Genomic DNA, 13,281 nt, shown 5'->3' with positions numbered 1-13,281 from the left:
ATGCCCAACACAATATTCAGTACTCGAAAAGCTGTCATTAGGTTTAATTACTTTACTTTTTGGAATACTGTCAACATAATTGCTCGCATTTTGAGGGTAGGTAATAATTTTCTGATTCCTTATATTTGAACTGTCTTTGAAGTAGTCTGTATGCTGTAAACATCAATAGCATGGGGTTTGATACTGTCTTTCACATCACTAGACTAATCTCAGATGCAGAAAGCATGATTTGCCTTTTAGGTATGTGTTCTATTTCCTCACTGTCATCATCTGCCGTGTGCTCACTAACCCTCTTAATGTACACAATATGAAGTTTTCAATTCACAGATGCATGTTGTTTTCAAAGCTTTAATCACATCCTGTGCTGTTGAATAGATCACTGACATAGATCACTTGTGCATTTGAGCTGCCTAACATTCACAGCATTGCTGCACCTTGGTAAGTAGAGAATTTTTATGTTGAAGTATATTACTTATTGCCAAAAGTTTAAAAAGAAACCATTCACAAAACCTAGGTTGCATGAAACTTGCCTGTACTTTATATCAGACTGACCCAAGATTTTTGCATTTTCCTTTCAGCTGGCTAAAGTGATTGCAGGCACCATTGATCAGACAACTGGAGAAGTCCTTTCAGTCTTTCAGGCAGTTGTAAGAGGCCTCATTGACTATGACACAGGGATCAGGTTACTTGAAACACAACTAATGATTACTGGTCTCATTTCACCAAAACTAAGAAAGTGCTTTGACCTAAATGATGCTGAAAGTCATGGCCTTATTGATGGACAAATTCTTTGCCAGCTCAAAGAACTAAATAAAGCCAAAAACATTATTTCTGCTGTGTCGTCTACTACCATTCCAGCTCTGGATGCCCTGGCTCAAGGCATGATATCAGAATCCATGGCCGTCAGAGTTCTTGAAATACTGCTTTCCACAGGATCTCTGGTTATCCCAGCAACAGGAGAACATTTGACCCTGCAGAAGGCTTTCCAGCAGAACTTGATTTCCTCAGTGCTGTTTTCTAAAGTCCTAGAAAGGCAAAATATGAGCAAGGATCTCATTGACCCCTGCACCTCCGAGAAAGTGTCTTTAACAGATATGGTTCAAAGAAGTATTTTACAGGAAAGTACTGGGATGTGGCTTCTCCCCGTCAGGCCACAGGAAGGGGGCAGAATAACATTAAAATGTGGAAGACGCATAAGCATTTTAAGAGCAGCACACGAAGGCCTAATTGACCGTGAAACCATGTTTAGGTTGTTAGGTGCCCAGCTTCTCTCTGGAGGTCTGATCGATTGCAACTCTGGCCAAAGAATGACTGTGGAAGAAGCCGTGACAGAAGGGGTGATTGACAGGGACACTGCCAACAGTATTCTCACTTACCAGGTTCAAACAGGTGGAATCATCCACTCAAACCCTGCAAAGCATTTAACTGTAGATGAAGCAGTCCAGTGTGACTTAATAACATCTAGCAGTGCTCTTTTGGTGCTGGAAGCTCAGAAAGCCTATGTTGGACTGATTTGGCCCCACTCTGGTGAAATATTCCCCACATCTTCTTCCTTGCAGCAAGAGTTGATCACAAATGAACTGGCCTACAAAATCCTGAATGGCAGGCAAAAAATTGCCGCTCTTTATATTCCAGAAAGTTCTCAAGTCGTTGGTTTGGATAGTGCAACACAGCTAGGGATTATAGATAACAATACAGCGTCAGTTTTAAAAAATGTAATACTGCCTGATAAAATGCCAGATTTAGGAGACTTAGAAGCTTGTAGAAATGCCAAAAGATGGCTCTCCTTTTGTAAATTTCAGCCTTCTACAATTCATGATTACAGGCAGGAAGAGGATGTTTTTGATGGAGAAGAACAAGTGACAACTCAGAGTGCAGAACAAACTAAAAAACTATTCTTGTCCTACTTGATGATAAATAGTTACATGAATGCAGACACGGGGCAGAGGCTCTTGCTGTATGATGGAGATTTGAATGAAGCTGTTGATATGCTCCTGGAGGACTGCAGTGCCGAATCTGATCAGGACACATCTGTCAAAGAATGTCTTGATGCCTTCAACTTCCCTGGTGTATTTGTTAATTGTGCTCCAGACACAGAAAAGGGTGCATATACAGCCTTACCAGGTAGTTGTAATAGAGATCATGATAGAGAACCTGAACTTCGCAAAGAGACACGTGAAGATAAAAAATGTGCTGTGGATGGGGAAGCTCATGAAATGGGAAATAATGTTATCAGTAGGAAACTCCATCAGTCAGAAAACCTGGAAACTATGGTGTCAGTGGGTAATAAAGTTCACAGTTCATCCAGTGTGCGTCTTCCCAGCCCCAGATTATGTTTAGCACAGACTGAATTTACAGAAGCTAGGCCACTTAGACAAGACTCTGAAGACATACTTAAAAACTGTGACAGTCAAAATCAAGTTGAAACAAGTGAACATGCTGATGAATGCAGTCATGCTGCCAGCATTGAAAGCTTTGCCAGTGATGTGATCATGCATTCTGTTGTGAAATCAGAGGCTCACACATTCTGTGATCAAACTGAAACTGACAGTGTGGGTAAAATGAATGTGGATTCTTCTATCTTTAATTATTCCCCCCAGCTAAGTGCCCTGTTAAATCATGATAAACTGAGGTACAGTCATGAGGCATTCAATGCTGTACACATGCCAGATCATAGTGAGAATCAGGCTAAAGCCTTTCAATTGCCATTAAGTGACAAAAACATGCCATCAGGTGAAACAACAGAGAAAAACTTTCAAGACCAATTTTTGGGAATTGCAGCTATTAACATTAGTTTACAGGAAGAATCCTCTAGACAAAATTCTTTAGGTATTGGTTGCAGTCCTCAACTACAGCATCCCAATGATACTTACATATCAGATTCTTCTGGTGAGGAGGAGAAGATGGATGTTGCAACTCCACAGAAACTTGAACAAGAGCAAAATGAGTCCAAACTTGAAGTGACTCCTCGAGAAGCGGTGCTGATGAAGTCACCTATGATCCCAGAGGGTGCAACTGATGGAGCCATTGCATCTGCTATTTGTGGCACACCGTTGCTTGAAGAACGCAGCAGTGTTGCTGACTATGAAACATCACTGCTGGATGATCAGCAGAGTGACACAGAAACAGACACTGAGAGTGATGATGACTTTTATGATACTCCCTTGTTTGAAGACGATGACCATGATTCTCTGCTTCTTGAAGGCGATGATCATGACTGTCTGCAACCTGAGGACTATGACAGTCTGCAAGAAGAAACTGACGGGATGCCTCCTCCTGGTGATGGTTTCTATGACGTTTCAAAAGAAAATGAAGATTCTGTGGTTTCTCAGGGGGGACCAGATGGTGGCATTAGTGTGAGTGACAAAGGACAGTATCATCCAGACTATCTTACAGGCATAAAGAAAGAAGAACCTGATTCTGATATGAAAACAAAGTTAAATTCGGTTGGCTCGGAAATGAAGCTTAGACAGTTGCTGGAAGCTGTACCAGAAAGAAAATGCACAGATGACTGTGAAGGTGATGAGTTTGTCCCTTCCTATGATTATGAAGCTGTAGAAAGGAAAGAGCACTTTAATGCATCTTTGAATTTTGATGGCACTGGAGATTGGGGAGGAGGAAAAGGGGAGGCTGTAACCATACGAGAATTTCAATATGATACTGACCATTTAGATTCTCTACAAAGTGAAGAAACTTGTTTGGATTATGCATTTGACAGCAATCAGGATGATGATGATGATGATGATGATGATGATTATGATGATTACTATGATGGTGATGATTATGGTGGGGATGAAGAAATGGAAGAAGTAGGAGATGTAGGAGATACGAATGGAAAGCTTATGTGCCCAGATAAAGCTGCAGATATGAATATCCAGCTTTGTTCCACCACTGTAAATGAAAAGGGAACCAGTAATGACAACCAATGTAATAATGAAATGATTTTCCTGGGGAAAATACACAATGATAGTTCTTTAGAAAATCAGCAGAGAGTCAGTGCTTCACAGCTACAGTCAGCTAGGAAGAGCAGCTTAGTTGATGAAAGGGGCAGTCTTCCAGAATATACAACTGAGGATGTTGAAAAACATGAAGAAAACCTGGAAACTCATAATGTTAAGGATGTTTTGCTTCCCAACATTAAACACACAGAATCAGAAAAAACCTTTGATCTAATGGATGTGTTACCTAGTAATGATATCAGTTCATCTTCTGAATTAAATAGTGATGTAATGGAAATAAAAGACAAGTTAAATCAAGGACTACATTCTATATACTCTGTGAATAGTAAAGATCAGTATTTTGAGAATGTCATTCCTGAAGTCCACTCATTGCGTGAGAACATCATGTACTCTGAACCTGATTCAATGGAAAAGCCTGTTGAGGACAGCCATTCGTCAACCACAGCCTCTAAAACAGACAAACTTCTCCAAGGAAATGCAGAAGATATTAAAAGGAAAGTCAGTAAAAACAATATAGTACTAGAAAATGAAACGGTTCAGCCAGTGTGCTCACATGAAGGAGATGTCTTTACAGAGGATCTAATAAAAGAAGAAAAGAAACATTCAAGAATTTTGCCTGATGAAAATACAATGGGGTGTCTCAATCTAGTCAGCAGCCAGGTTGTGTTTCCACAGATTACAGACAATGAAGAACTTTACCAGAAAGAAAACCTTAAGAAAGCTGCTGTGGTTCGCAAGGATGAACCAACACATTTACAAGACTCAGCTAGTAGGAGTCCTGTTCAGTTTGAGAATCTTGAAGAAATATTTGACACATCAGTTTCCAAAGCGATCCCTAATGACATTGCTTCAGATGTGACATTGTCTGGAAGGAATACAAGTATTGAGCATCATTCACCTACTGATGGACCTGATGAAGATTTTCATCTGTTTTCATTATTAAAAGAGTATGCTAAAAACATACAAGTGAATGAGGTGGTCAAGCCAAACGACGATATCTCGAGTCGTGTTTTGCCAGCTGTCCCTCCCTTGAAAGGATACTTAGAATTGGAAGGTAATAACGTAAAAGAGAAGTTGAGTTGTGCTCAAGAAGACTCTGCTCTAAAAGAGGTGGCTCCATCTGATGATGTTTCCACTAAAGAAGGAGGAATGGGAATTCCTCATTTCATACTGACCAATAATGAAACCATGCTTGCAACCTTCTCTGTTAACAATGTGCAGTCAGAGCTCCCTATGGACAGAGTAGAAAATGATACCTTCAGCAATGCTTTAAATGCTGACCAGTTCTTTTTAGAAATCAACAGCAAAAAAGAAAGAATTGAGCCAGAGCTACCAGAAAAACAAGCTGTGTCATTAAGAACACAAGAAAGCGAGTTTCATATTCCTGAATTGTCACAGGCATTTGTCGAGGATGGAAATGAAACCTTTCAAAGCAGATTGAAAGAAGGTGCTGTGATACCTCAGCAGGTTGGAGAACCTTCAGCCTGTGCAGACAGAGTGGTCAGTGAAGCAAGTGATGGCTTCAGTGACTTGAAACTCAGTGACCGTACTGGAGTTGCCCCCACAAATAACTCACCAGAACTGAAAACAGAGAATAAAGATGATCCTTTCCCTGTTGCCAGTCTTAAGCCTGAGCTTCTTCTTGAGTTATTGAAGCAAAACCAACATAACCAAGAACTTACGGGAGCCTTTGAGCTGGTGAGAGAATTAACGCAGGTGGAATATGAACTAGGTAAAAGAGGCATTGCATCTAAGATACTTCCACTACAACTTGAAAACATTTTCTACAAGTTGCTTACTGAAGGATATTCAGAGAAAGCTGAGCAGGTCGGAGCCCTGATTCAGAAAGCATGTGCTACTTCAGAGGTGATGGAAGATAAGCCATGCCTTCTTGGTGATCTTAAAGGCAAAGAAGGAGAGCACTGTTCGCTTCACTTACAGACTGTAAAAACAACTGGACTGGAAAGCACTGCTTCATATGCATCAGAGTTGCCAAGAGATGAGAAACTTGAGGGACTGCACAGTGGTTTTCCAAACCATTCGGGATGTATTTCAGGATCACAACAAATGACTTCCAGTGATAATTCAGTGGAACAAGTAAGTTGGCTTCCATGTTTTACACAGCAGCATCTGCATGAAACATTTGGGAGCGATCCCATACATTTTGTTATCTTTACAGACATGCGTAGATGCTGTTGCATTAAAATGCCCTAATTTTTCTTCAGTTTTCCAAGGAGTTACAGCAGTGTGCACAGCACATTGAAAAAATGCATGAGTATATGGCCTTGCTTCAAGATATGAATCCCCCTTTAGACTACCAGGAGTCTTTGGAAAACAATTTAGAGGCTCTCAAGAATCAGCTCAAAAAGTTAGAGGTAAGAATTATCTGCCCTCATAGATGAAATCAGCTGGTTTTGAACAAAGAAAGCACTTAATCTTTTATGCGTTTTACTAAATGCTAAATTGATATGGGACATGTTTCTTCACAGACATTTGAACTGGGATTGGCTCCAATTGCTGTTATTTTAAGAAAAGACATGAAGTTGGCAGAAGAATTCTTAAAGTCACTTCCCAGTGGCTTTCCTGAAAGACATCGTGAGGATTTGAGTACAAGTTACCAGTGTTTGCACACTGCCTTCTCCTCCCTTGGCAACCTGTCTTCAGAAAGAACAAAAGAGATCAGGCTTGCTATCAACTCTGAAATGGTGGGCACAAAGATGACACATTTTGAATTTTTTGAAAAAGATATATTAAGTTTTATTGGAAAGTCAGATTTACAGAGAGGAGTTAGAGAGAAAAATCTTCCATCCATTGATTTACTCCCCAAGTGGCTGCAACAGCAGAAGCTGATCTGAAACCAGAGCCAGGAGTTTCTTCTGGGTTTGCCATGTGGGTGCAGGGTGCCAACACCTTGGGCCATCCTTGATTGCCTTCCCAGGCCACAAGCAGGGAGCTGGAATAGAAATGGGGCAGTAAGTACATGAACTGCTATCCATATTGAACTGCACATGCAAGGCGAGGGCTTTAACCACTAAGCTACCATGCCAGGCCCAAAAGAAATCTGTTCTTTTAAAGTTAGTAAGACAGAGACAGAGATCTTCATGTGCTGTTTCACTCCCCAGGTGCCAGCAACAGCCAGGGGTGGGTCAGGCCAAATCAGGAGCCAGGAACTCAGTCTAGATCTGCGGTATGGATGGTTGAATCTTAACCTTTAAGCCAACACCCTTGGAGGCAGCATATTAAAAGATTTGGAAGTGGAACTAAGCCCCAAACCCAGACATCTTGATATGAAATGTCAGTTTTCCAAGCAGTATCTTAACTGCCAACCCATATGCCCATTCCCAAATTTAGAATTTTGAGTAAAATTTGAGTATTGAAGAATGCAGTCTTTATTTTTTAAAGATTTATTTTCATTTTAAAGGCAGACTTACAGAGAGAAGGGGAGACAGAAAGATCTTCCATCAGCTGATTCCCTCGCCAAGTGATTGCGATGGCTGGAGCTGAGCCGATCCACAGTCAGGATCTAGGAGCTTCTTCTTAGGTCTCTGCTTTGGGCTATCCTAGACTGCTGTTCCAGGCCACAAGCAGGGAGTTGGATGGAAAGTAGAACCACCGGAGCATGAACTGGTTGGTGTCTGTATGGGATTACGGCTCATGAAAGATGAGGATTTAATCAATCAGCCATTGTCCTGAGCACAAGAATGTAATCTTAAGTTAAAGAGCATTGATCACTTAATAGAATCACTATTTGCGGGCCTGGCACGGTAGCCTAGCAGCTGAAGTCCTTGCCTTATGTGCACTGGAACCCACATGGGCACCAGTTCTAATTCCGGTGGCCCTGCTTCTCATTTAGCTCCCTGCTTGTGGCCTTGAAACCAGTTGAGGACAGCCCAAAGTCTTGGGATCCTGCACCCATGTGGGAGACACCGAAAAAACTGCTGGCTCCTGGCTTCTGATTGTCTCAGCTCCGACCATTGCATCTGCTTGGGGAGTGAATTGACGGACAGAAGATCCTCCTCTCTGTATATCTAACTTTCCAAAAACAAAAAAGAATCACTATTTGTAAAAATTTAAAATTTTGGTGGCAAATAAAGAGATGAATGTACAATTTTATTTTCTAGGCTAAGCTAGCAGTTTCCCATGAAGAATTTGTGCATAAACTCAAGTCGTTCTCAGATTGGATATCAGAGAAGAGCAAATCTGTGAAGGATAGTGAGATCATGAGTGTTCAAGATCCTGAAGATGTAAAGAAAAGTTTAGTGTTTCTCAAGGCAAGTATCAGAATAAACATGACAGAGTATTATTTGAACCCCTATAGATTTAGTATATGTGCTGCCGAAGCAAGCACAACATCTATGGATTTAACGTAGTAAAGTTTAACAAAAGTAAGACATTGGTAAGGCTGTGGGGAATATTTCTGTTTTTGTCTCTAAGAGATGTTTGTTCATGGATGACACAGTTACAAAACAATTGATTATAGGGATGTCATTTTGATCCTATCCCAATTGCCCACTCATTTAAGACTATTGATGTGTTGAGATTTGAGTAAGTGTGTGTATGTTTAGTCACATAGGTACATGATAGTTGTTGATCCTAATAACAATTTTCAGATTAATGTATAATGGTCTAAGTAAAGCATTTATACATAATCAGTTTGGACATGATTTTACTTCAAGTTCTTAATTTAAATATCATGCCTTTTGAATGATGGGTACAGTCCTTGAATTCTAGTGCTTTAAATTCACCCTAAAATTTTTCAGGGACTTGTATACATGCTGCCACAGTTACATGGATTTTTGTGGATTTTAGCAAATAATAATACCAGGTTTCCTTTCCGTGTGCTAACTACACCTCAAGTGAATCTTTATGTTTCTTCAGAGTTACATTTTAAGGATGAAGTGGCAAACAAAGATGATATATCCTTAGTTTTCTAATAACAAATTAATTATTATTCATTTTGAAATGTTTAATAGATTTCTGATGAATAATGAAACAAAGGTCATTAAACATTTGAATCCCAGATATGCAAAGCATAGTTTAAAGATAAATATCCTTGCTAAGACCGTATCCTAACTTAACTCTTTTTTGGTAATTTGTCCTATTTTATTCACAGAATGTGTTGAAAGATCTTGGACATACCAAAATGCAGCTGGAGACTACTGCCTTTGATGTTCAGTTCTTCATTTCTGAACATGCCCAAGATCTGTCTCCCACACAAAGCAAGCAACTGCTGAGGCTCTTAAATGCAACCCAGAAGTGCTTTCTTGACGTGCAGGAATCAGTCGTTGCCCAGGTGGAATGTGTAGAGACTCAGTTACAACAAGAGCAGGATCTTGATGATCAGAAGGTTTGCCTTTCTTTGTGGAGTTGAAATCCATTGCTTCTAGTTTTTCTGTGGGAAACCATAATGTAAATGTGCAGGGATTATAACATGAAGAGTAGATTTTCTGGAAAGGCAGTAAAGGACAGCATACAATGTAGAGATCCTGCTGTGTATCCATGACGATTGATACACGGTTTATGAGTTAGTTGATCTTAGTTTTGATGACTCCCTGGAAGTTGTTAGTTTAGGTCATGGTTTGTTTTGCCTCCTAAAAGTAGGAAGCATTGATGCATTCAGTAGTATCAAGGAATAAATTGTTAAAATGTGACTAAAGAAGGGTAAGAATTTTCTTTTGGGAGGCGACAGGGCACAGCAACTCAGGTGTGGACTCTGGAGCCAGCCTGCCTGAGCTTGCTTCTTATCTGCGCTACCCTTACTCTGCAACCCAGCGCAGTCACAACCTCAGCTTTCTTACTCAATTTCATTTGGCCATCCTAATAGTACTTAACCTGCCAGTAATGTGATCACTCATGAAAGGCTGTGATGACAATGTTTTGTGCCTATGTCTCCTGTATTAAGCTACTATTAAGTTTTGTAAGATGAATTATTAGTGTTAATAGGAAAATGAAAACAGTATAGACTGACTGAATCTATCTTTTAGAAAGTTGACAGGTTACGTGAGTGTGTTCTGCTAGCATAATGAACAGAGGCTTGGAAATGTATAAAGGTGGTGATTAAGTAAATATGTTGCATGCAATATTTCTTTTATTATTTCTTGAAGCATCCAAGCATTGTCTCTAGCATGATAACCTATATGCACATATCAAATATGTTAACCAACAAATCGCGACTAACTTCTCTTTTGATGTCCTTTTGCAGAACTAATTGTGTGTGACGCAGGTTTCAAGAGCTTAAGAAAATGGGATGTTTCTTCTATCGGTCAGAAGGTCCATCTCTTACACATGTGCATGGCCAGTATTTTGTTGAGCAGTTTCATCCAAACAGGGTCCTCTTCCGTCTACTCGGGACTTGCTCATACCTTCTGTGTCACCTTGCTGAGTTTGTACCCCACTGCTATCATGTTTACAGCATACTTAACATGAGCTGATTAGAAGAAACTTAAAAGTGTCTAGATAAGTAGCTATGGTAAAGGGACTTTGTGCAGTTAACAGTGTCTCATCTTTTCCTTCTCTAGATTGTGGCAGAGCGTCAAGAGGAGTATAAAGAGAAACTCCAAGGGATATGTGATCTCCTCACCCAAACTGAAAACCGACTGATTGGTCACCAAGAAGCGTTTGTGATTGGAGATGGCACAACTGAGTTAAAGAAGTATCAGTCTGAACAAGAGGTGGAGTTTGGTTTTGTATTGATGACCGGGTATTGATGTGAGGTTTAAGAGCTATCATTTGGGAGGCAGTTAAGATTACCTTTTTAAAAGTAAAGTCATAATAGGTGTGTCAGGCTTCAGCTTTAAACATTATATTAAACATTAAATTTCCAACTTTAGGCAGGCCAGGTAATTTTGTTGGCTTTTTTTTTTTTTTTTTTTGATAAACTATTGAAGGAAAGAGATATAGAATAAGGCTTGATTTTGGAAATACTTCGGGTAATGAATTAAATATGATCCTTTTAAGGCCAAATCAGGGAAAGTAGTCATTGAAATGGGTTCTTTCTCTCAACTCCTTTTTATTCCTTCCATCATTCTCTGCCTCTTCTTTCTTGATACTGATGGCAAGTAGAAAAAAATCACAGACACGCCAGATTCAGATGCTTTTATTTTGATACCAAGGAAAAGAGATTTCTCATGATAATTAGATAACTTTTGGTTCAAATTCCACACTGTATATGTGCTTGCTTTGAAACTTAACCTCTCTGAGCTTGCTTCTTCATTTGTAACATTTCCATTGCCACATTTTCATGACAGTTAAGAAAATATTGCGTGTTGAATTATTATCACAGCTAATGTCACATAATTTGAAACTTCAAAGTAAAATCCCATTTAATCTGAATACCTGTTAGAACAATCTCAGAAGATTGCAAACATGAAAAAGAATATTGAAACATAATCAGTTTTGTATGTGTGAAAATGATGCATACATAACAAGAGAAGGACAGTGTATAACAAGAAAGGAGGGAAATTTACATAGATAAATCTAGAAAGCGAAGTTCTGACTGCTGAGCAGAGATTTTATTTTTGACCTTCCCAGCAACCAGAACAAGTAAACAGACACTACATATTAGAGAGCCTGGGATTTAGAAGCAGAAGATGTCTTCTTCCCACTGGGAGAACTATTTTGTTTTTATATTTAGCACTAGATACAGGTTTAAAACATACATGCTTTAAAAATAAGATGAATATTGTCATGTATTTATATACTTTTGTAAGTACATTCATTTAAAAAGTGTGTTATTTCAGATTTTTTAGATTATATACTAATAATTGATAGTCCAGTTTTTTCAGTATTTCATAAACTAGATTTTTTCATGAAACATGAAACCTTCATGTTTTACTTTGACGTTTCAAATTACATTAAATACTGTTAATAAAAAAGTCAAAGCAGCTGAAGCCTGTAAGTGTTGTTTTCAGATTATTATCTGTTTTAAGTTCTCTGGTTATTCTTTTTAGAATTAGAACTCTGGAGGTTTTAAAGAAATCATAGTGATTTTTTTCTTCTGTGTTATTAGGAATTACAGAAAGATATGCAAGGAAGTGCAGAGGCTCTGGCAGAAATAGTGAAAAACACAGAAAACTTCTTAAAAGAGAAAGGTGAAAAGCTGTCACAAGAAGATAAGGCTTTGATTGAACAGAAACTTCATGAAGCTAAGATAAAATGTGAACAGCTTAATTTAAAGGCAGAACAGTCAAAAAAAGAACTGGACAAAGTTGTGACGACGGCAATTAAGGAAGAAACTGAAAAGGTATTTATTCAAATATGTGGCAGTACAGTATCATATCAGAAATGATTGATGTAGTAGTAACTGATTTACTGGTGGTATTAGGTGGAAGTAATGTGTGATTAGTGCCAGGGACTAGAATTTGAGTTTGCAGCTCTGTAGCTGAACAAATACCACTAAAGGTTTGAAGTTGGTAGACTTTCTAATTGTGAAATGTGTCATCGTCCCTCATCAATTGTAGTTAAAAGTTTGAAGTATATTTTTGAAACTGAAAATTTGAAGTACTTTGTTACTGTAGGGTTTGATTTTCACGCATTTAAGCATCAATGTGTTAGTTCTTGGTATGCTTACCCTAACTTAAAGTGATCGAAGTGCTTTTTGAATGTACTAAAGCCATGTTTTGACCTGTATCCTGAATCCAGTTGTGGGCTGTCCCTGTCCAGGTTGCAGCTGTAAAGCAGCTGGAAGAGAGTAAAACCAAAATAGAAAACCTTTTGGACTGGTTGTCAAATGTGGACAAAGACACAGAGTGGGCAGGGGCAAACCACAAACCGATAATTGAACAGAATGGAACACATTTGCAAGAAGGTGATGGCAAGTCGGAGATTGGAGAAGAGGATGAAGTTAATGGTAACCTGTTGGAGGTGGATGTTGATGGGCAGGTTGGAACTACTGGGGAGAACCTCAATCAGCAATACCAGAAAATTAAGGTATGTTTTAACAAATGTTATTATTGTTAATAAATTATTATGAAAAATATTAATAGATCAAAAATGGCAAAGACTTAATTACTAGATCTGGCATTCTCCACATAAGTATTACAGAATGATGAGGAGTTGATATAGAGTCAGCCCCCTAGACCTTTAAGCTGTGCATTCACATTTAACAAACTGTGAATTAAAAGGATTTGAGAAAGAAATTGGTGTCCTTACTGAACACGTGCAGACTGTTTTCTTGTCATTTTTCCTCAGCAGTATAACAGCTGTTTCTATAGCATTTACATTGTATTAGCTATTATATGTAATGCATAGATTTTAAAGTATATGGTAAGGTATGTATAGGTTAAATGCAAGTAGTTCACCATTTTAGTTAATACATTTTGGT

General features: G+C 38.8%; 1 protein-coding gene across 9 annotated transcripts in view; it reads left to right on the top strand.

Moving 5' to 3' along the window:
* Nucleotides 1-13,281, top strand: part of DST (dystonin) — a 425,915-nt gene that overhangs the window by 285,382 nt on the left and 127,252 nt on the right. For 5 of the 9 annotated variants that reach the window (XM_040983580.1, XM_040983583.1, XM_040983582.1 and 2 more), the window contains 3 exons: nt 10,478-10,630; nt 11,968-12,201; nt 12,621-12,887. In XM_040983580.1, coding sequence (XP_040839514.1) covers nt 10,478-10,630; nt 11,968-12,201; nt 12,621-12,887 — 654 coding nt within the window. Of the gene's footprint in view, nt 1-578; nt 6,057-6,184; nt 6,335-6,448; nt 6,665-8,080; nt 8,231-9,072; nt 9,307-10,477; nt 10,631-11,967; nt 12,202-12,620; nt 12,888-13,281 lie in introns of all 9 variants that reach the window. The other 4 variants (XM_040983578.1, XM_040983576.1, XM_040983577.1 and 1 more) reach the window with 1 other exon arrangement.

Source organism: Ochotona curzoniae, unplaced genomic scaffold (assembly GCF_017591425.1).
Source record: "Ochotona curzoniae isolate NIBS_2020 unplaced genomic scaffold, NIBS_Ocur_1.0 contig_3819, whole genome shotgun sequence".
Classification (NCBI taxonomy): Eukaryota; Metazoa; Chordata; class Mammalia; order Lagomorpha; family Ochotonidae; genus Ochotona; species Ochotona curzoniae.
Note: the sequence above shows the minus strand (reverse complement) of the source record. Positions and strands in the feature narration are given on the sequence as shown.